This window comes from Stenella coeruleoalba (genome assembly GCF_951394435.1).
Source record: "Stenella coeruleoalba genome assembly, chromosome: 19".
In the NCBI taxonomy this organism is placed as follows: domain Eukaryota; kingdom Metazoa; phylum Chordata; class Mammalia; order Artiodactyla; family Delphinidae; genus Stenella; species Stenella coeruleoalba.
Genome location: NC_137165.1, coordinates 31,344,397 through 31,365,705, shown reverse-complemented (window position 1 = coordinate 31,365,705; position 21,309 = coordinate 31,344,397). Strand labels below are relative to the sequence as shown.

At 39.7% G+C, this 21,309-nt stretch overlaps 2 protein-coding genes across 8 annotated transcripts in view; one reads left to right on the top strand and one right to left on the bottom strand.

Annotated features, from left to right (window-relative positions):
- RAD51C (RAD51 paralog C) overlaps window positions 1-3,528 on the bottom strand; it is a 54,349-nt gene extending 50,821 nt beyond the window's left edge. For all 3 annotated transcript variants that reach the window (XM_079906091.1, XM_079906089.1, XM_079906090.1), the window contains exons 1-3: window positions 3,294-3,528; window positions 1,153-1,411; window positions 404-570 (exon numbers count right to left, since the gene is read on the bottom strand). In XM_079906091.1, the coding sequence (XP_079762217.1) occupies window positions 404-570; window positions 1,153-1,411; window positions 3,294-3,411 (544 nt within the window). In that variant the 5' untranslated portion in view covers window positions 3,412-3,528. The remainder of the gene's footprint in view (window positions 1-403; window positions 571-1,152; window positions 1,412-3,293) is intronic.
- Window positions 3,529-4,010: 482 nt separating this feature from the next.
- The window catches only part of TEX14 (testis expressed 14, intercellular bridge forming factor), a 115,160-nt gene continuing 97,861 nt past the window's right edge, over window positions 4,011-21,309 (top strand). For all 5 annotated transcript variants that reach the window (XM_079906059.1, XM_079906058.1, XM_079906056.1 and 2 more), the window contains exon 1: window positions 4,011-4,118. The gene's annotated coding sequence lies outside the window, so the exon portion shown is untranslated. The remainder of the gene's footprint in view (window positions 4,119-21,309) is intronic.

Genomic DNA, 21,309 nt, shown 5'->3' with positions numbered 1-21,309 from the left:
TTTTCCAAACATTTCCAGACATGATTTTTCAAGGCCACACTTGGTTTTTGGAAAAACCAGTATGAAAGTCAATATACACTAAATGCATTGACACAACATTTAATACTCACAGTAAGGTGTCCAGTAACATTAGCTAACACCTGGCAGGCCAGAGCATGATGATTTGAAGTCATACATTGAAATATAGGTTTGTCCCAGAGCTCCTGCAGTAAAAAGTGAGGGCCATAAAAGGGGACAAAAAGGCCAGCCCAGGTGTAGCATTTCTCAATTTGTAAGAGAAGTATGAGAGTTTAATACTAGTACACGGTCATTAAGCTTCACGTTCCAAATGGTCTCTTGCTTGAGATGGATACAAATGAAAATTACTTTTATTATACAGAAAAAAGAGCACTTGCCAACTTACCTTCTCCCATATGTGTTCCTGCTATAAGCTGCAGGTGCTGAATGCAGGCATTAGCAAGGTCTACCACTCTATCAACCATAAAACTCCCCTCTGTATCAATAAAAACTGCTTCACCTTCCACTCCTCCAAAACATTCTGGTATCTGCACATCTACTGCCAACTGCATACTGTCAAGAGAAAGAACTGAAGTGACCAAATCATTATCATGATCATCTAAGGCAGTGTTTTTCAAACTCCAAATCACAACCCATTAGATACCACTAAATATTTTATAGGTATAAATATACTCTGCAAAGTAACAGAGATGGTTGACTCTCCACGGCTCCAAACATATGTGAATCAATTGATGAATGGATTAGGGGGAGGGTGTGCCTATAAAACCACAATTAAGGACTCTTTAGTGGTTTTTAGGCTTCTGGGAATGGAACCCTTTATTATACAAAAATCTACTTTCAAACATTTGGCTTTCAAATATATTCTCAGGAATTAATTCTATAATAAAGTAGAAGACTGCTTATTGACCCCACTGACCACAATATACTGTTGCAAAAGAAACACTTTTGAATATCAAAATAATTGTATCAATTTATCAAGATGGGGTGAAGTAAGGCAAATGTTGATTTGTTTGATGCACACATACAGACACACAAAATTAAGAGCATATACATGCCTTTTTTGGTCTCCTAACTGTATACCCACAACACAATACTCTGTTACTTACATAAATGTAAGAGAACATTTTATTTTACCATAATTGTGTTTTTCCAACACCTGGTGCACCACAAATTTCTGTTGTTTTGGTTAAGGGTATGCCACCCCCAAGAATATTATCTATTGCTGAACAGAAGGTAATTATGAAACTCTGGGTATGCTCCTGCTCAAGAAGTTCCAGTGCTGTGCACTTCTTGCCTGACTCAGCTGTACCAGAATAACTTGTTTTATTTGTGAGACATTCTCTTCTTATAATTTGCAGAGTTTCTAAGGCTTCCTCTTTAGATATCCCAACTTCTGAAAGTAAGAAACAGAAACAAAAACATCTGATTTTAGAAATTTAAAAGTCATATGTTATTGAGTTGTCTTCGTTAACTTTAATTTTTAAATAACAAGAATGATGCCAAGAGTACAGAAACATAAAAATGTAACATTCGATTAACTATTTAATTTTTCAAGTTAATAAAGGCATTTATCTATATTTTCTTAGTCTTCACATACTTAAAAGATTTATCTATTACCTCAGAAACAGAATTGAGAAACCTAAGCCTCTAAAGCATTTCTGAGTACCTACAAGAGTATCTATCTCAGAAGGTAGAAATGAAAATGTCCTTTTTTTTTCCTTTTGGTCCTTTTACTATCTCTTTGGTCTTTTACTATCTCTTTTGGTCTTATGAAGCCATAATAAACTTGCTCTCATAAGGTATACAAATTATTTTTTAGAAAAGAATGAAAAATGGCCTCTTTAACTGCCTAAAACAAGATGCAGATTTAAGAAGTGCATGTGCATGTATTATTCATGAAAACATTGGAATGAAAAATTCATGGATCACTGCAAACTATTTAATAAGAAAAATTATTTGATGCACCAATGGCTTAAACAATACACTTATGCTTCCTCAACTATACAATTTCATTCCTGACAACATGGCCTAAGAAGTAAAATGGAAATTACAAAACAAGCTGCTTATGGAAGAAATAATGGAGAGGATATCACTTATGAGTTTGATATATCAGTGCTTGATTGGGTAAGGATATGAACTATAAATTTGGTGCTAACAAAAGACGTTAATGGTCCTAAGGAAATGAAAATTCCATCCAATTTAAGAGCCTTAACTCGTCTGATTACTTCGGTTTCTCATTCCTGACCGCACCACTTACTATGTAGTTACTACGCATGGGCAAATTACTTCTTTATGCCTCAGACTTTTCTTCTACAAAATGGGAATGAAACAACACACATAAAAACCTTGGTAGAACACTAAGTCCATCCAAAATGCTTAATAATTGTTAGCTACTATTATCATTCAGATTCTCTCATTTCTTTTTTGTAAAACCAACCTGTTGAAAGAAAATGAGCCCATCAAACTTTGGGGGATACAGTCTTCGGCATTAAGACTTAAGACAAATAGTTAACATTGGCTTTACAACATTTGTTCTTGAGTGGAGAGTTGAAACCTTATTTTCAATCGTTAAGGGAAATGACTTAAAATTCTGTTCTATCTTAATAACACAGTTCTGGGCATACTGTAGTGTAATGTGCACAGTGAGAGTGACTGCAGACAGCTTCATTTTTGTGTACCTCAAAAGGAAGTGGTTCCCACCAACATATAATCTACAGTGTTCTGGAATGTGAGTTTGGGGTTTTTTTTTCAGTGAATTACATTAAGAGAAGCGATGTCTTCTTTCTACTGCTTTCTCCAGGTTCTGGGGATTCTACTCCCTTTGTCACTCTTAATTTACCTCATCCTATCACGAACAGTGCATTTCTTAAATTTAATCCCTGCCCCTTGGATTTTGTAACAGCGAAAATTAGCCTGTCTGGATTTCAATCCTGCCTCCACAACTTCCTAGCCCACTCATAATGGAAAGTTACTTAGCCTCCCAAGCATCAGTTCCTTCATCTATATACTGAACATAATAGTCCACGTTAAAAGGGTTCCTTTGAGTATAAATGAGATAATCCTCAGAGGCTTCAGCAGCCACTGGCAGAGAAAGCAACTGGTGAATGTTTCCAAGACCACAGTTCTAACCATTCAAACCACACTTAAGTGGAGTCAAGGAGCTATTTCACGGCGTAAACGCGGCGGTGGGCGGCGGCAAAATCTGGCCGAGAACGGGGATGGAGGCGGCCCCGACAGCGGCCAGAGTGCCTCAGCTTGTAATGGGAGTCCGTTACCTTTGCTGAGCTCGGAGGGTTTCACCTCTAGGAGTTCCTCAGCAGTCTGGAAACCTGCAGACACCAGCTTCACCCTCACCGCTGGGGACAGGGGCAAACTCACTAAATCCCGCTGCATTTCAAAGCCGGACACCTACGCCCGTAGTTGCGCAGACGCAGAAGCGGCCAAGCCCGCGCACGCGCACCCGCCACGCCACGTGACGTCAGACGTAAGGCGGAAGGGTGGGGTCCGCGGCGTGGCTGCACGCGGCCTTGGGCTTTGGGGCTCTGCGGCTCTGCGGCTGTGCGGAAGTCTGGTCACTCTTACATACGTTGCCCCGTTTCCATCGTGATTCTTCCAAATCCCATTTAAAGTTTGCATATCAAACGTACATCCTGACAATAAAAAGATGGATGGAGACCGCAAGATGCAATGCCAGGCCCAGTGGGTCTTACCACATTTCCTCACCTCCACCCTGACCTGTTGGGTGGAGGCCTCAGGGTTGTTAGTAGGAATGATCTCCCCGAATGGGAGCTAAGATACGCACAGACACTGGCATGTTACCGGTTTGGGGTACGGAACAGTCGTATAAAGAATACTCTCCATTCTCGTAATAGGGTTCCAGGGTTTTGGGTCTTCTTGCCGGATGTCCCCCTTGCTAGGCCCCCTCACCTTTCCCGCCCTCGCTCTCGCGAGGGATTGTGGGACAGCCCCCCAGAGCCTCTGGGCGCGGTCGGCGCCGAATCCCCGCAGCCACCCACGTCTTGCCGCGCGCGAGTCGAGTCTGGAGCGTGATGGTTTGAGACCGTTAGTTCTTCACGGCCTGCCTAGAAGTAGCTGGATAAGTAAGCAAGTATAGTCCCCATAGTGGGCTGGGCGTGGGCTCCTCCGGTCCTTGAGCGGGAGGAGTTGGGCTACGCCAGAGCTCCTGTTCTGGTACTGAGTTGGCAAGGGACCACTTCTAAAATAGAGAATTTGGGGGGGAATTGAGAGGCGGTTTGGAAGGTGGCTTGTGAAGTTTTTCCTTGCCCAGGAGAGTATAATTTAAGGGAGAAACTCATTCCGTTCCTTTAGGCGACGATTCTTAGCCTTGACCTTTCTTCCTAGCTTAAAGGAACTCCCTAAATATTGCAAATCAGAGCCCTTTAAGTACATAAGCTCTAAGGAAGGAAATGTGCTGACCGCGTTAGCAAATCCTACACATTTCCAATGCCCACAGCCATGCCGCAAGGAGCATAAGGACATGGAATCTCAGAGCAGTTTTTTTGAAACCAAAGTTAAAACCTAGTACCCTTTTTTCTTCCCTGAGCTACCTCCAAATTGTGAGGTAGCTCTTGGAGTGGGGGTGGGGGGAAAATTCTAGAAGTATGTGTCCCCCATTTGATAGGGCAGGAAAAGTCTGGTAGGACTAGTCAAAATGTGGTTTATTTGCCACTCTGTACGTTGCTTATCTTCTAGTGTGTTACACATCTGGACATACAGGGAACATTACATAAATGTTTTTCACTGGGAGAATTCATGCTTATACTTATCAAGTAACCAGGGTCCTGGGTGAAGAAGAGATGGTGTTAACATACTCAGGGATAGCTCTTCAGGTCGTTCAGTGAAACGCAGTGGAATCGGTCGTGTTAGAATTTTGTTTCATTAGCAGTGGGGAGTTAAACTAGTCGACTCTATCTGTAGTTATACTGTTACGCATCATTAATATCTTATCCTGACCCTTGAGTTGCTATAATAATTATTGTTTTCATCATCATTCTTAAGATATCTTTAATGCAGTTTGCTCTATAGTCAGGCTTTCAAACTGGGATCCAGTTTTATGAGGTCAGGCGCCAGGAAATAATGCTGTGGGATTTTTACGGAAGGTGCACCTTCCTATACTGTCAGGTTTTCTCAAATATTTCTTTAGAGAGGGAAGAATTGAATGAGATAAGTGGTGAGCCAGTTAAAACATTTTCTGTTAAACAAGCATTAATATATTGTAGAGTAAAATGCGAGTATAAATTTTAAGATAAACATAATAGTTTGAAGAAAGATCCAGTTTAAACTGGATATTTCAGTAGTCTCCCAGATTTTCCTGCGAGTATGTTATTATTTTCCTTTGCAATTTAGGGTTACTTGATTTTGAGAAGTACTGTTATGGGGAAACTAGCATGAGCTTTGGAGTCATACAAATTTGGGTTTGTATCACATCTTGGGAAATAACCAACTGTGAAACTTTCAGCAAGTTACTCAGTTTCCTCGCCTGCAAATGGAAGATAATAATATTTCTTCCATTAGGGGTTGTAAGAAAGATTAAATGAACAAATATGAAGTGTTTAGACAGAAAAGGTACATAATAAATCTTAAGTTTTTTCTCCACTTAAAAATATTATAATATGTATATTCAGTCGAATAAAGCCTCATTGAACACCTAGCTCAGAGTGCCAATGCTATGAGCCTTTAAAAGGAAAACAATGCCTACAGTTGTAAAGTGCCAAAGAAAAGTGCTTTTACGTATTTTATTTTATTTGACTTGATCCTTATAGTAATCCTGTGAACAGTTTACCCAGGTCCCAATTTAAAACTAGCACATTGAAGATTGGATCACTTAAGCAACATTAAATATTTAACCACTAGTTTTGTTCAGGGTGACAGGACTAACAAAAGAATCTATGCCCTCATGGAGCCTTAATCAGGATTATTATTGAGGTGTGTTGCCTTTCTGACTTGTGTTGTAATCTAGATACAATACTAAGGGTAGGCGTGAGTTACCGATATGCTGTCAATATCTATAATTAAGTATTCAAATAAGGACACATTTTCATGCTGAGTGGGCTATTTTCTAGAGCTGTGGGAGAGGAATAATGTGAATATTTCTGTTATAGCTGAGAAGTTTATTTTCTTTTAGCATAAGAACATAGAACTTTTAAAACTGGTGACCTTGCGTGTTCAAGTGAATTTGAGAATGGGAAAGATAAATGAGTGCTGTTTGGACTAAGAAAAAACCTCTGAATCAAGGTTTAGCTTTAGAGATGGTTGTGATAAAGCTTAAGGCCTCAAACATGTACATTTGGAATAGCAATATCAGTTTCACAAGGCCTTGTACATAATGGGAGCTCAAAATATTTGTTGTCCCCAAACTCTTAGACATTGTTCTCACTTGACTTTTGTGATGCCACACTCTGATTTCATTCCTAGGCATCTGGCTTTTCTGACTCGCTTACAATTTTATCCTCCATAACCAGGGCATGAAATGTTACTATAAGGCCCCATAGCTGACCTTTCACTGACTATCCAGTTCTGTTGTCTCCTCTCCTTTCTGGTTCTTTCATTCTCTCTCTGTCTCTCTTATTCACATTCACAGTTCATTGACTATACACCAATAATTTGTAAATTTATTTTTCTAGCTCTAACCTGTTCTCTGACCTCCAGATGCAAATATCTAATTGCATACAGCACAGTGCTAAATCTCCAACTCAGCCTATCTTAAACCTAACTCATTATCTTCAGCCCATCCCAAAATCTTTTTGTCCTCTTCCTGCATTCCCTACCTCCGTGAACTGAATATCCGTCCTTCCATCTGCACAAACCAGAAACCTAGGAATCTTCCACACCTCCTTCCCTTTAAGTCTCCATCTTCACTATAACCGCAAACCCTATCAATTTTCTCTCTAAAATATCTCGATCATGTCCATGTCTCTTTTTCTAGGCCAAGCTGTCACCATTTCTCTCTTTTTTGTTTTTTGAAGATTTTTTTTATGTGGACCATTTTCAAATTCTTTATTGAATTTGTTACAGTACGGCTTCTGTTTTATGTTTTGGTTTTTTGGCTGTGAGGCATGTGGGATCTTAGTTACCCGACCAGGGGTCAGGGATCAAACCCACATCCCCTGCATTAGAAGGTGAAGTCTAACCACTAGACCTCCAGGGAAGTCCCCACCATTTCTCTTATAGGTACTGCAAGAGCCTTTTAGCAGGTCTCTCTGCATCTTGTCTTCCCCTTCCCTCTAGTCTGTTCTCCCATGCTGCAGACAGGGTCCTTTCTAGAGTATATTTCATTTCCTATAACTCCCTATTTTACTCTTGGGATAAAGACCAAATTTCTTAATAAGACTTACAAAAAGTCTTGCATGTTCTGGCTCCTGTTTCCTCTTTAGTTGCATCCTTTCCCTCTCTCCCCTTTACTTTTTTTTTTTTTATCTATCTATCTATCTATCTATCTATCTATTTATTTATTTATTTTGGCTGCCCCGGGTCTTAGTTGCAGCATGCAGTCTTCTTAGTTGCGGCATGCATGCAGGATCTAGTTCCCCGACCAGGAATCAAACCTGGGCCCCCTGCATTGGGAGCGTGGAATCTCACCCACTGGACCACCAGGGAAGTCCTGTCTCACCTTTACTCTTTACACTCCAGCCACTCTGGTCTTAACTCCATGTGTGTGCCACAACATGCCTCACTGCTTCACCCAATTAACTACTATTTATTTATCCTTCAAATCTCAGCATTCATTGATCTCTTCTCTGACTCTGAACCTCTACCTCCAACAAGCCCCCTTGAAACTAGGTCAGATCTCCCCTTTAAGGCTCTCATAACACCAGATGTCTTTGTGTGATCAGTTATTTAGCATATGTCTACCCAACTAGAATGAAAGATGCAGTAGAACAGGGACCATGTGGATTTTACTCGTTTTCCTAGAGCCCCTAGCCCAGTGTATGGCTTATAGGAGGTGCTCAGTATATATTTGTTAAAAGAATGGATGGTTAGGTGATTGACCTCTCTCATTTTTTTTTTTGTTTTGTACTCTTAAGTAGGTGGGAAATATATACGTGTGGGAAGTAGAAAACAAATAAAATACCAAAAATATAAAGAACATAAAACTGATTTATAGACCTTTTCTTTTTTATTTTATTTTGTTATTTAAAATTTTTTTAATTGAAGTATAATTGATTTACAATGTTTTAGGTATATAGCAAAGTGATTCAGTTATACATATATATATATTTTTTCAGATTCTTTTCATTATACACTATTATAAGATATTGAATATACTTCCCTGTGCCCTACAATAGGTCCTTGTTGTTTATCTATTTTATTTATAGTAGTGTTTATCTGTTAATCCCAAATTCCTAATTTAACCCCCTGCCCTTTTCCCTTTGGTAACCATAAATTTGTTTTCTATGTCTGTGAGTCTGTTTCTGTTTTGTAAATAAGTTCATTTGTATCATATTTTTTAGATTCCACATATAAGTGATATCATATGATATTTGTCTTTATCTGACTTACTTCACTCAGTATGATAATCCCTAGGTCCATCCATGGAAATGGCATTATTTCATTCTTTTTTATGGCTGAATAATATGTCATTTTGTGTGTGTGTGTGTGTGTGTGTGTGTGTGTGTGTGTGTATGTGTAGATATGTACCAGATCTTCTTTATCCATTTATCTGTCAATGGACATTTAGGGTGCTTCCATGTTCATAGATCTTTTCTTCAGTTCATGTTACTGAACCAAACTTGGGTCGACTCACCATGCACAGTAAAGCCAATCTACTGGCACTGGGTTGTGGTGAAGGAAAGTACAGCATTTATTGTAAAGCCAAGCAAGGCCTATGGGCAGCTAATGATCAAAAGACCCAAACTCCCCAATGGCTTAAAGACAGGATGAGAGAGACGGTTGTGGGGTGCTTGATCAGCTCATGGACATTCTTCTGATTGGTTGGTGCTGAGGTCATTGAGAGTCAACATCATCAGCATTCTGGTTCCAGCCTGTCTGGGGTCAATGTACTTGTGGTCAGCATGCAGTTAACTTCTTTCACCTGGTGGGGGTTTCAGTATCTGCAAAACAGCCCAAGAATATGGCTCAAAATATTATCTATAGCCCTTAAGGAGGAGCTAAACTTCCTTGACTTTGTTTAATGGCTATTAACTATTATTATTTTGTTTTGCTTGATTGTTTTCTTTTGTTTCTGCATTTTCTCACTTCTCTGATTAAATTCACTCTTTGGAACTCTTGGAAGGCCTAGGAGGCTAAAGTTTTTCTACCAACAAAAGGCAGGCAGAGGAAATGGGGACAGGGGTTCTGTCCTGGGAAGGCCCCATAGGGTCCTGCTCAGTTACAATCCCTCCCTTTTCTTTGCTACCCCACAGTCTTGAGGGGAAACAGGTGGAGGACAAGAAAGGGAATAAAGTTCTGAATTGAGAGGTTAATCATAAACTCAGCAGAGGAACTCAGTTTTAAGGGGACTCAGTTTCACTCAGAGATAATAGTGTTAACATTTTGGTTTATTTTAATCTTCTTATAACTTCATATAATGCATTTATTTGAGTTATGATAGTTGTGATCAAATTGTGAAGAAATGTATATATCTTGTTTTTCACTTAATATTTTGTCAAAAACTTTCTCCATATGATTAAAAACTATTTTAAAATTAAGTTTAATGGCTGGATATTATTCAGTCCTAAGGCCCATCTTTCTAATCAGTAGCCTATAAAGACAGTTGAATTATTTCCAGTTTTTTGCTGTGATGAGGTACTGTGTGCTCTGGAGCTCGCTTTTTCGAGGATGCCCATGTGTGCCCTTGTGGTTACTCTCAAGCGCATGCTCTCTCTCTGTCTCTCTCTCAATACATTTCTGGTAGTAGAATTCCTAGGTCAAAAAGTATGCACATTTTCATTTTGAATCTTTTTTTTATTTTTTGGCTAGGCCGCATGGCTTGCAGGATCTTAGGTCCCTGACCAGGGATTGAACCCTGGGCCACAGCAGTGAAAGCATTAAGTCCTAACCACTGGACCACCAAGGAATTCCCCATTTTGAATCTCATTGCCAAATGTTTGCACGACTTACACTCCTACTAACAGTGTATGAGGACTGGTTTTCCTGCCTCCACCCTAGCACTGGCCTTTAGCAGTCTTTAAATGGTGAGTTTTTAAAATTGAGGTATAATTGACTTTAAATGGTTATTATTATCTTTTATGACTAAGAGAGGTTAAAAGTCTTTTCATATAATAATTTTATTAGCCAAGTGTATTTTATCATTGTAACTGTCTCATTATATCATTTGCCCACTTTTAATTTTTAATAGTGGCAAGATACACATAACGTAAAATTTACCATCTTTGGGAATTCTCTGGCAATTCAGTGGACCACCAGGGAAGTCTCTAACTAGGCTACTTTTAATTAAAATATGTATTTGTAATAGGTCTATGTTTTTATTATTAGAAACAATAACTAATGTTTATTATGAAAGGCCAAGCATTCTGCTCAGTATTGTCTGATGTTAAAACCCGAAATCCAGGGACTTCTGTGGTGGAGCAGTGGTTAAGGATCTGCCTGTCAAGGCAGGGTACACGGGTTTGAGCCCTGGTCCAGGAAGATCCCACATGCTGTGGAGCAACTAAGCCCATGCACCACAACTACTGAGCCTGTGCTCTAGAGCCCACGTGCCACAACTACTGAGCCCTTGTGCCACAAATACTGAAGCCTGTGCACCTAGAGCCCGCCCTCTGCAACAAGAGAAGCCACCGCAATGAGAAGCCCTCACACCACAATGAAGAGTAGCCTCTGCTCGCCACAACTAGAGAAAGCCCATGCACAGCAATGAAGACCTGATGCAGCCAAAAATAAATTAAAAAAAAACACAGAAGGGCTTCCCTGGTGGCGCAGTGGTTAAGAATCCACCTGCCAAGGCAGGGGACACGGGTTCGAGCTTTGGGCCGGGGAGATCCCACATGCCACAGAGCAACGAAGCCCGTGTGCCACAACTACTGAGCCTGCACTCTAGAGCCCGTGAGCCACAACTACTGAGCCCACACACCACAACTACTGAAGCCCACACGCCTAGAGCCTGTGCTCCACAACAAGAGAAGCCACTGCATGAGAAGCCCGCGCACCACAACGAAGAGTAGCCCCCACTCGCCGCAACCAGAGGAAAGCCCGCGCGCAGCAACAAAGACCCAACACAGCCAAAAAGAAAAAAACACAAAAAACCAAAATCCATATGCTGCCAACTCTCTCTCACATGCATATTGTATCATACAGGCTATTTACCTAATCTGTATACTGCAGATATCTTCCCACTTTGTCATGTGTATTTAAACTTTATGAAGTTTTCTATTTTATTGAGGTTATGTATATGCAAACTTACATTTAATTCTTACTTTGGTAACACGCATAGAAAGTCTTTTCTTGGGAATTCCCTGGTGGTCCAGTGGTTAGGACTCTGGGCTTCCACTGCAGGGGGTGCAGGGAACTAAGATCCTGCAAGCCATTAGGCTCAGCCAAAAAAAAGTCTTTCTTTTCTTCAAAATTATTATAAGCATAATCATCTGTATTTTTTCTACATATGGTTTATGATTTAATTTGAATATTTTAATCTATCTGATTTTTTAAAATGTAAAGTAGGAGGAAGGAAGGAAGCATTTTTTTTTTCCTTTCCAGTGGTGAGCCAATTTTCTAAGTATTCTTTATTAGGTAATTGATGTTTTCCCCTACCTATATGAAATGCTACCTTTATCATATACTTTTTTTTTTTTGGCCGCGCTGCAAAGTATGAGGGATCTGAGTTCCCCGAACCCGAACCCCTGCAGTGGAAGCTCGGATTCTTGACCACTGGACCACCTGGGGAAGTCCCTATCATATACTTTTATGTACGTAGGTCCTATATTCCTGGTATAAAACCTATTTAGTTATTGTGTATGTTCTTTTAATATTCTATTAGATTCGGGTCATAAAGATTTTATAGGCTTAGTTAAGAGATTTGCATTTTTGTTCATAAGTAAGATTAATCTGTGAGATGATTACATCTATAATACTCTTTCTGGCAGCAGAGTTTTGCAACCTTTGTAAAATGAACTAAGAAGCTTCTCTACTTTTTCTATGCTAACTTATGTTAGTATTTAACATAAACGCATGTATTTCCTTATATTTTTCTCATCAAAGAAATGTTGTGGCTCTCCTCAAAGGATGTTAAGCTCTGCAGGGCTTCTGTGAGGATTGTAGCATTAATGTTTTAATGTGCTTGAGCTACAAGAGAATGGACAGTCACCTTTTGCCCTAAGACAGACTGTCTTGGACAGACATTTTGATAACTAGGTCAGTAACAATGAAGTTCTCATGAAACACTGAAACTAGCCTTGGGAAGGACTCTGTTATTTAAGAAAGTGCTGCTAGGGAATTCCCTGGTGGTCCAGTGGTTACTTTCACTGCACCAAGGGCTTGGGTTTGTTCCATGGTCAGGGAAGTAACATCCCACAAGCCGAGCAGCCAAAAAATGAAATGAAATGAAATGAAATGAAATGAAATGAAAAGTAAAATAAAATAGCACTGCTAGCACTATTACAATAGCAAAGACATGGAAACAACCCAAGTGCCCATCAACAGATGACTGGTTTAAGATGTGGTCAGTGTGTATATGTGTGTGTGTGTGTGTGTGTGTGTGTGTGTGTATGTATATATATAATGGAATATTACTCAACCATAAAAAAGAATGAAATTATTGCCTTTTGCAACAACATGGATGGACCTGGAGAATATACTATGTGAAGTAAGTCAGACAGAGAAAGACAAATACAATATGATATCACAATACAGAATCTAAAAAATAATACAAATGAATCTATGTAAAAAACAGAAACAGACTCACAGTCATAGAAAACTTATGGTTACCAAAGGGGAAAGGAGGCAGGGGGAGGGAAAAATTAGTAATATGGGATTAACATATACAAACTACTATACATAAAATAGATAAGCAATAAAGACTTACTATATAACACAGGTTACTAAATTCAATATCTTGTAATAACCTATGGTGAAAAGAATCTAAAAAATATATATGTGTGTGTGTATATATATATATATATATATATATACACTGAATCACTTTGTTCTACACCCAAACCTAACACAATATTGTAAATCAACTATACTTTATAAATAAATAAAAAGAAAGCACTGCTACTCACAGATCTTCTGAAAATGGCATTTTGAATTTAAGAGTTGTTTGGTGATAACAGTAGTCTACTTCATAGATACCACTTTTTTCCCTTATGTATGTGGTTCCCAACCAGATTTCAAGATGTCTAACTTCTATTTCACAAAACAAAATGCAGATATTTTGTTTCTAGATTACATATGCATGTATGTTTATGTATATGTGTATATGAGTATATATGTTACATAATACTTTCTTTGGAGGAGAGAGTTTATAAAAATCAAACTGGTAGACAGACTTCAGGAATAGCTGCAGTTCACATCATGACCTCCTTCTTCCACCCACCCCAGTATTTTTTTCTCTCTCCATCTCAGATACCTATGTGTTCTCAGTTATTGCTTGCTGGTTTTTAATAAGATAATTTTTACAAATAGTGTTATTTATTTCTGTTTTAAAGATACAAAACTTGGGAATTCCCTGGTGGTCCAGTGGTTAGGACCCAGTGCTTTCACTGCGGTGGGCCCAGGATCCACCCCTGGTGGAGGAACTAAGATCCTGCAAAAGCTGTGTGGCGCAGGTGGGAAAAAAAAAAAAAGATATAAAACTCTGGTTAATTTATTTTGATGGAGGAGAGAATACCAGAAGAGTCCTTCTGTAGGATAAAAAGACTTGAGAAGTAGGGTAGTTCTAGTGTGATTTTGGAGAGACAACTGAAGAACAGTTAAACTTGGAAACTCCAATTCTAATATACACTGACGCAGGAAGGAGAGATTAAGAAGAATGATAATATTGATTATGTGGATGTGGAATATGTGATACATTAACCACTACCTGAGACGGGATTTGCCCTTTTTGAAGTGGCTAATATAGTGTAGGAGGGCCCAGGAGTTTCTTTTTTTTTTTTAATTTATTTTATTTATTTATTTTTGGCTGCGTTGGGTCTTCGTTGCTGTGTGTGGGCTTTCTCTAGTTGCAGCGGGCAGGAGCTACTCTTCATTGCGGTGCACGTGCTTCTCACTGCGGTGGCTTCTCTTGTTGCAGAGCACGGGCTCTAGGTGTGCGGGCTTCAGTAGTTGTGGCTGCGGGCTCAGCAGTTGTGGCACGTGGGCTCAGTAGTTGTGGCTCAGGGGCTCTAGAGCGCAGGCTCAGTAGTTGGGGTGCACGGGCTTAGTTGCTCTGCAGCATGTGGGATCTTCCTGGACCAGGGATCAAACCCTTGTCCCCTGCATTGGCAGGCGGGTTCCCAACCACTGTGCAACCAGGGAAGTCCCCAGAGTTTCTTGTAGGATAGATTGATTCTTCAGTAGTCTTGTTTTGGATTTCAGACACCCATGAAAAAGCAAACGAATGACCCTGTGCTTGTAATGTTGGGCACAACAGGGTTTAAGGATAAATCGAAACACAACTTAGTCTTGCTTAGGAGAGGAGACACTCTTGATCACAAAAGTGATTTCCAACGGTGAGGGTCATCACACTCCAGCTGAACAGACCCCCTACGGCTTATCCAAATACCTGCTGTAGGAGGGAGCGTTTTGTGAGTTTTCCACTTACTTGGTTTAGAATTAGTGTTTGTGTAACTGCTCTTGCAAGTGAGGGTGATCATATGCTGCATATTTGAAAGAGCATATTTTGTACTTTTGCTTGAAGCTTTGAACTGACAGCCTATTTTTAGCACTTCCTGGACTGAATTTTTTAATGTACTTTTGCCAAATTTCATCTTTTCAGACTTGCTCTTTCTGTTACGTGAATATCGGCTTGCTGAACTGCGCCAGAATCACAGCGACGTCATTAGCTCCAAGCCCTTGAAGGAAGGAACGAATTTGTTACCTTTATATCCGTAGAGCGTCTTTGCCTTTTTCATTCCACTAACTATACCAGGAAAAGGACGCAGTGAATGAGATCAGCAAAAGGGGTGTGGAACATGTAGATAAGAGCAGTGACTGCCGGTAATTCTTACACTAGGCATTGTATTTCCTAAGATTTGGCAATATCTAGATATACAAAATATTGCTGCATGGTAATTATAGTTTGGAAACTGTATTCCAGCAGTGGGGGTTGGGTTGTAAAGTGCATGAGAAAAGTGACCCTATCTTTAGAGTGATTTGAATCTGAGGGTGAGGTACCAGCGAATGCTAGCAACTCATACTTACCTGGCAGGGGAGACACCATGATCACGAAGGTGGTTTTCCCAGGGCGAGGCTTATCCATTGCACTCCGGATGTGCTGACCCCTGCGATTTCCCCAAATGTGGGAAACTCGACTGCATAATTTGTGGTAGTGGGGGACTGCGTTCGCGCTCTCCCCTGTTTCTTTTGTTTATTAAAGGAAGTTTTATATCGTAGGTTTTTATTCTATGGGTTGGGCAGTTTCTGGCACGTTAGGGGTAGTGTTCTGAGAAAAAATTTGTCTCAGTTTTTGTTTCTGGGGAGATTTCTTTTCGTACTTTGCCTGTGATCGTTAAAAATCGGAGTTGGTGATTTCTTAGAGAGGGCGCTGAGATTAGAATGTACCCATGTCTCCTCCTAGGCAGGTAGAGTCCAAGTTAATGGGGTCTTATATTAGTGTGAGGTATGAGGGTGGAGAGTGTGAGTTTTACGCTTTGGGGCAAAGGGATGATTAACTTCCGCTCCGCGGTGTTTTTTCAAAGCAAGAAGACCCGTTTAGTTTGTGGCAGTGAAATGAATGTTAATTTTATTTGGTTTTTTCCTGATTTTGTGTACGGTGAAAAACGAGAATTAAGGTTTAATTCTGATTGGTTTAGTTTCAATTTGAAAACTAGATTCTTGAGGGCGTTGAAATAACCAGGATGTTTTTCTCTTAAGTAGCTATTTTTCTTTGCAGTACCTGAATTTGGGAGTTTTGAACCGTTTTAATAGATCCGTCTCTCATTTATTATATAATGAATGCTTCATCTGGATTGGATGTGGGTATTTTTAAAGGTCCCCTACTAGTGTCTTTGAGAATCGATTGCTGTAAGCTAGAATATATCTGCAAACAGCTGCTATTCTTGTATGTGCTGCTGATTGCTTGCGTTTCAGTTTCAGGGTATGGTGTGTTCTGGTTCTTCCTAGTTTCCAGATCTAGCTATTCTGAGGATTTCTAGTGATCTTCACACTCATGTTTACCTGTCTTGTAAAAGCAGTTCCTGCTGCTTCTCTTTTAGAACAAATCCTTGTCCATCTGTACTTAGTCACTTCCTGACCCTCAGCAATCTGACCAGGGCCTGAAATATAAAAATATGATCCCTCAGTTGGCTTCTAAGTTTAAGTACTCACCTGATAAAGATAGTTACCTGAGTGCTGTTCTGGGGCCTTTGTTTAAAACTGAACACGAGAGACACAAAGTACAGATATTTTGCAGCATGTTTTTAAAATTTGTATCCAAATAACACATATACTTCGTTTAGAAAATCAAATAGTCCTTTTAGGTTTCTAAACTAAGTTCTTTGCCTACTTCTTCCTGTTCTCCAGGTCCCCTTCAGACGGAGACACTTTCCACTCTAAAAACAACTAAAATTTGATTCTTCTGAAATTTATGAACCTCTGTGTTTCTAAACCAGAAATATCTAGATATTTAGATAATATCTAATTAGATATTTAAATAATATCTAAAATATTATCCTTTAATGCATCCATTTTTGACATTGCCTATTTTTGATAATGTAAATGAAGATTTAGCTCTCTTGCACCACCATTTCTTCTCTATTTTTCCTAATTTAGTTTAAAAACCATTTGGTTAAATCACTTGGTTAAATCAGTATTCAGTGTTCATATTATTCTTAGGCAAACATTATTCACAGCAGAGCATTGTCATTGAATGTCATTGTTTCCTTTAATTTTATTTTTCCTCTGGTTAGTTTTTTTCCCCTTTTGGTGGTTTTTTTTTTTTTTTGGCCATGCAGTGCAGCATGCAGGATCTTAGTTCCCCCACCAGGGATTGAACCTGTGCCCCCTGCAGTGGAAGCGTGGAATCCTAACCACTGGACACCAGGGAATTCTCCCCCTCTGTTTAATTTTTACCTTTTTTCATTTGGTTACTTTTCTTTTACCTATTCCTAATTCTTCCCACACTTTCCAATAGCCTCTGGTTTTTCCATAGGGTAAATCATATCAGGTAGTCTTATTAGTTTAAATGCAGGTTTTTTTTTTTTTTCTTCTGGAGATCTATCTACTTCTATTTTTCTTCTACCTAAACCCTTTGTTCTTTCAGATTGCTGCATAGGTGTAATAGTTTAAATGGGTATCAGATTCTAGGTTGGAGTTAACTTTTTCTTCATGATTTGAAAGACATCACTTTTTGACTTATAGCCTCTAGAAGCTATTGAGAAGACTTTCTAATTCCTTATACTGTTTACATGACATATGTGACTGATATTTTCATTTTCAGAAAAGTTGAAGAATTATCTCTTTATTTTCATTTTTTGTAATTTCCTAATGATGTGTATCTTATAGCCATTCATTGTATGGGGCACTTGATGAGGACCCTTTCGACCAGAAAGTCTTCCGTGTTGAGAAATTGTCTTGAATTATTTCATTGGTGATTTCCTCCCCTTGGTTTTTATTATAGTTATTTAATTTAATTAATTTATTGATTGATTGATTTTTGGCTGCATTGGGTCTTCATTGCTGTGCACGGGCTTTCTCTAGTTGCGGCGAGTGGGGGGTACTCTTCGTTGCGGTGTGCAGGCTTCTCATTGCAGTGGCTTCTCGTTGTGGAGCACAGGCTCTAGGTGCGTGGGCTTCAGTAGTTGTGGCATGCAGGCTCAGTAGTTGTGGCTCACAGGTTCTAGAGCGCAGCCTCAGTAGTTGTGGCACATGGGCTTAGTTGTTCCACAGCATGTGGGATTTTCCCAGACCAGGGCTCGAACCCGAATCTCCTGCATTGGCAGGCGGATTCTTAACCACTGTGCCACCAGGGAAGTCCCCTCCCCTTGGTTTTTAATTTTTCTAGAACTCTCCATATTTGGTTATTAGAACTCCTACAGTGGTCCTCTAATTAGGAAAAAAAAATGTATTTTCCATCTATTCATCTTTTTTGCTGAACCCATGTATTCTGTTTTTTATTTCTACAATCATATCTTTAAGACCTCTTTTTTTGTTGTTCTTAGTTTCTGCTTTGTATAACTTCTTGTACTTATTTTTCAGATGCAAAATCTTCTTATATCTCTGAAGGTTTTAATGATTGTGTTTTATTTTCTTTTTTAGTTTTTTTCCTTTTGCATCGTCTGTCTCCTCCATATTGTCTTCTTTTGGTTGTTTGGTTGAGCTGCTATTATGATTGTCTCCTCCTGTTAACAATTAGGGAGCTGGTCAAGGTGAGGCTGTACGGTCTTTCTGCTTCCCTGCAGTGATCTCCCTACACCTTTGTAGAGGAAGCCCATGTCAACATCTTTGGGACTTTGTTCTAGGGTGTTCACATTACTCAGAGGAATCTTTCAGTATCCTGGAAGGTAAAGGCTTGGTTGCCAGCGTTCTGGAAACTAAATGGAGGATGAGAGGGAGGAGGTCTCAGCATTTAGCCTTTGGAATGCATATGTACATCCTCTTTTCAGTAACTGTTTAAACTTTTACCTGAGCTTCAGGTCTTCTCCAGAGGACCTCAGTTGTACCTTCCTCCTGTCTTTCTCACCACTCTAGATAGTGCCAGGGTGGGCCGGTTATCCAGCAGCATGGGGAGAGAGGGGTTTGGACATCTTTTCTGAGACAGCTTTCCATCAGCCTGGTTTCTTAGTATTCTCTCATTTCACCTGGTTCTAGAGGTTCTGGCACTGTTAAATCTGGAGTTTTTTGAGTACTCTGCAGTGTCAGTTGGGTTAGTTTTCAGCTTTCCCCAGAACTGGCTTAAGATTTGGGGGTCCCTGGTCTAGTTCAGTCATTTCTCATTTATAACTATCAAAAATATGTTGCTCATGTCCCTTCTGTCTCTCCATCCTTGAAAGTTGTTGCCTTTTAAAAATTTCTTTTCCGAAGTTTTTGTGGGGTTTTGGAAGGAAGTGAAATTTATAGATGTTCAATGTACCATCTCTATCCAGAGCCCAGAATTATTTACAGTAGTGAAAAATTGAACCAACCTAAATGTCCAGTAATAAGGGGAATGATTATATGAATTACAATCCAGTCATAAGATGGACTGTCATGCAGAAATTTAAAATTATGTTTCCTAGTGCTTCCCTGGTGGTGCAGTGGTTGGGAGTCCGCCTGCCGATGCAGGGGACATGGGTTCGTGCCCTGGTCCGGGAAGATCCCACATGCCGCAGAGCAGCTGGGCCCGTGAGCCATGGCCGCTGGGCCTGCGCATCCGGAGCCTGTGCTCCGCAACGGTCTAGGCCACGACAGTGAGAGGCCCGCGTACTGCAAAAAAAATAAAAAATAAAAAAAAATAATAATAAAATTATGCTTCCTGTAAGTTTTTAAAGAGAGTATGAAGTTAATGGGTAAAGTAATATATGTAGTAATTATATGTTGTGTTATTTTGACTATTTTTTTTTCTGGTCATGCCATGTGGCTTGTGGGATCTTAGTTCCCCAACCAGGGATCGAACCCAGGCCCCTGCAGTGGAAGCACGGAGTCTTAACCACTGGACTGCCAGGGAATTCCCATATTCCAACTATTTTAAAAGAAACAAACAAGAAAAGCCCTGCATTATACCAATAAAGATGTTTAAAAAAGTAATAAAAAAATAAAAAGATAGAATGAAATACACAAAATCATTACTACTGAAAAAAAAGAGAAAAAAGAAAAACCCTGCTCTAGAGGCCTGCAGTCTAGTAGGTGAAGTAGCTCTGAATGCCAGGCAGAGGAAAAGTGAGGCAGTAATATAGGCACAGTCTGGACTGTGCTCAGGGTCACATACGGGTGTTACTGTGTCCTAAAACTGAATTGACAGAAACCAGGCCAATCTCTGGTACAACTCCAAAATGATTTTACCAGGGTTATACTGCTGTCTTAGTCGTTCTGGTGGCTTCTTTTCACCCTGTTTATAATCAATCCCCTTAGCTCCATGGGTAAGCAGTGATAAAGAAGTGACTTTAGGCTCCAGTGATTGAGGCAGGTGTTGGCTCATGGCCTGATGTAAAAAACTTCACACACACGCACAAAATAGAGAGGCTGCAGTCTGTAGAGACTTTTTCTCTGAGTTGTGGTGGAGTCTCTTGTACTACTGGGAATAGATGTTTAACTTTGCTAGAGTATGGAAACAACTCAATCTGTGTGCTTTTTTAATCCCCCCTTTTAAAAACAACCATTTCAGAACCTAAGGCTGATCCATTCAAAACTGTCATTTCAGACCTGAAACCATAAAGCTCCTACAAAAGAACAAAGCAGAACACTCTTTGGCATGTATCATAAGTGAGGGACTTCCCTGGTGGCACAGTGGTTAAGACTGTGCTCCCAATGTGGGGGGCCCGGGTTCAATCCCTGGTCAGGGAACTAGATCCCACATGCATGCCGCAACTAAGAGTTCGCATGCCACAACTAAGGAGCCCGTGAGCCGCAACTAAGACCCGGCGCAACCAAATAAAAATAAATAAATAAATGCTTTAAAAAAAAATCGTACTGATATTTTTTAAGATGTCTCCTAAGGCAAAAGAAACAAAAGCAAAAATAAGCAAATGGGACCTAACTAAGCTTACAAACTTTTGCACAGCAAAGGAAACCATCGACAAAACAAAAAGACAACCTAATGAATGGGAGAAAATATTTACAAATGGTATGACCGATAAGAGGTTAATATCCAAAATATACAAACAGCTCATACAACTCAATATCAAAAAAACCTCCAATTTAAAAATGGGCAGAAGACATGAATAGATATTCTTCCAAAGAAGATATACAGATGGCCAACAGGCATGTGAAAATATACTCAACACTGCTAATCATCAGAGAAATGCAGATCAAAACCACGATTTTCATACCTGTCGGAATGGCTATCATCAAAAAGACCACAAATAACAAATGTTGGCAAGGATGTGGAGAAAAGGGAATCCTTGTACACTGTTGGTGGGAATGTAAATTGGTGCAACCACTGTGGAAAACAGTATGAAGGGTGCTAAAAAAATTAAAAATGAACTACCACATGATCCAGCAATTCCACTCCTGAGTATATATCCGAAAAAAATGAAAGCACTA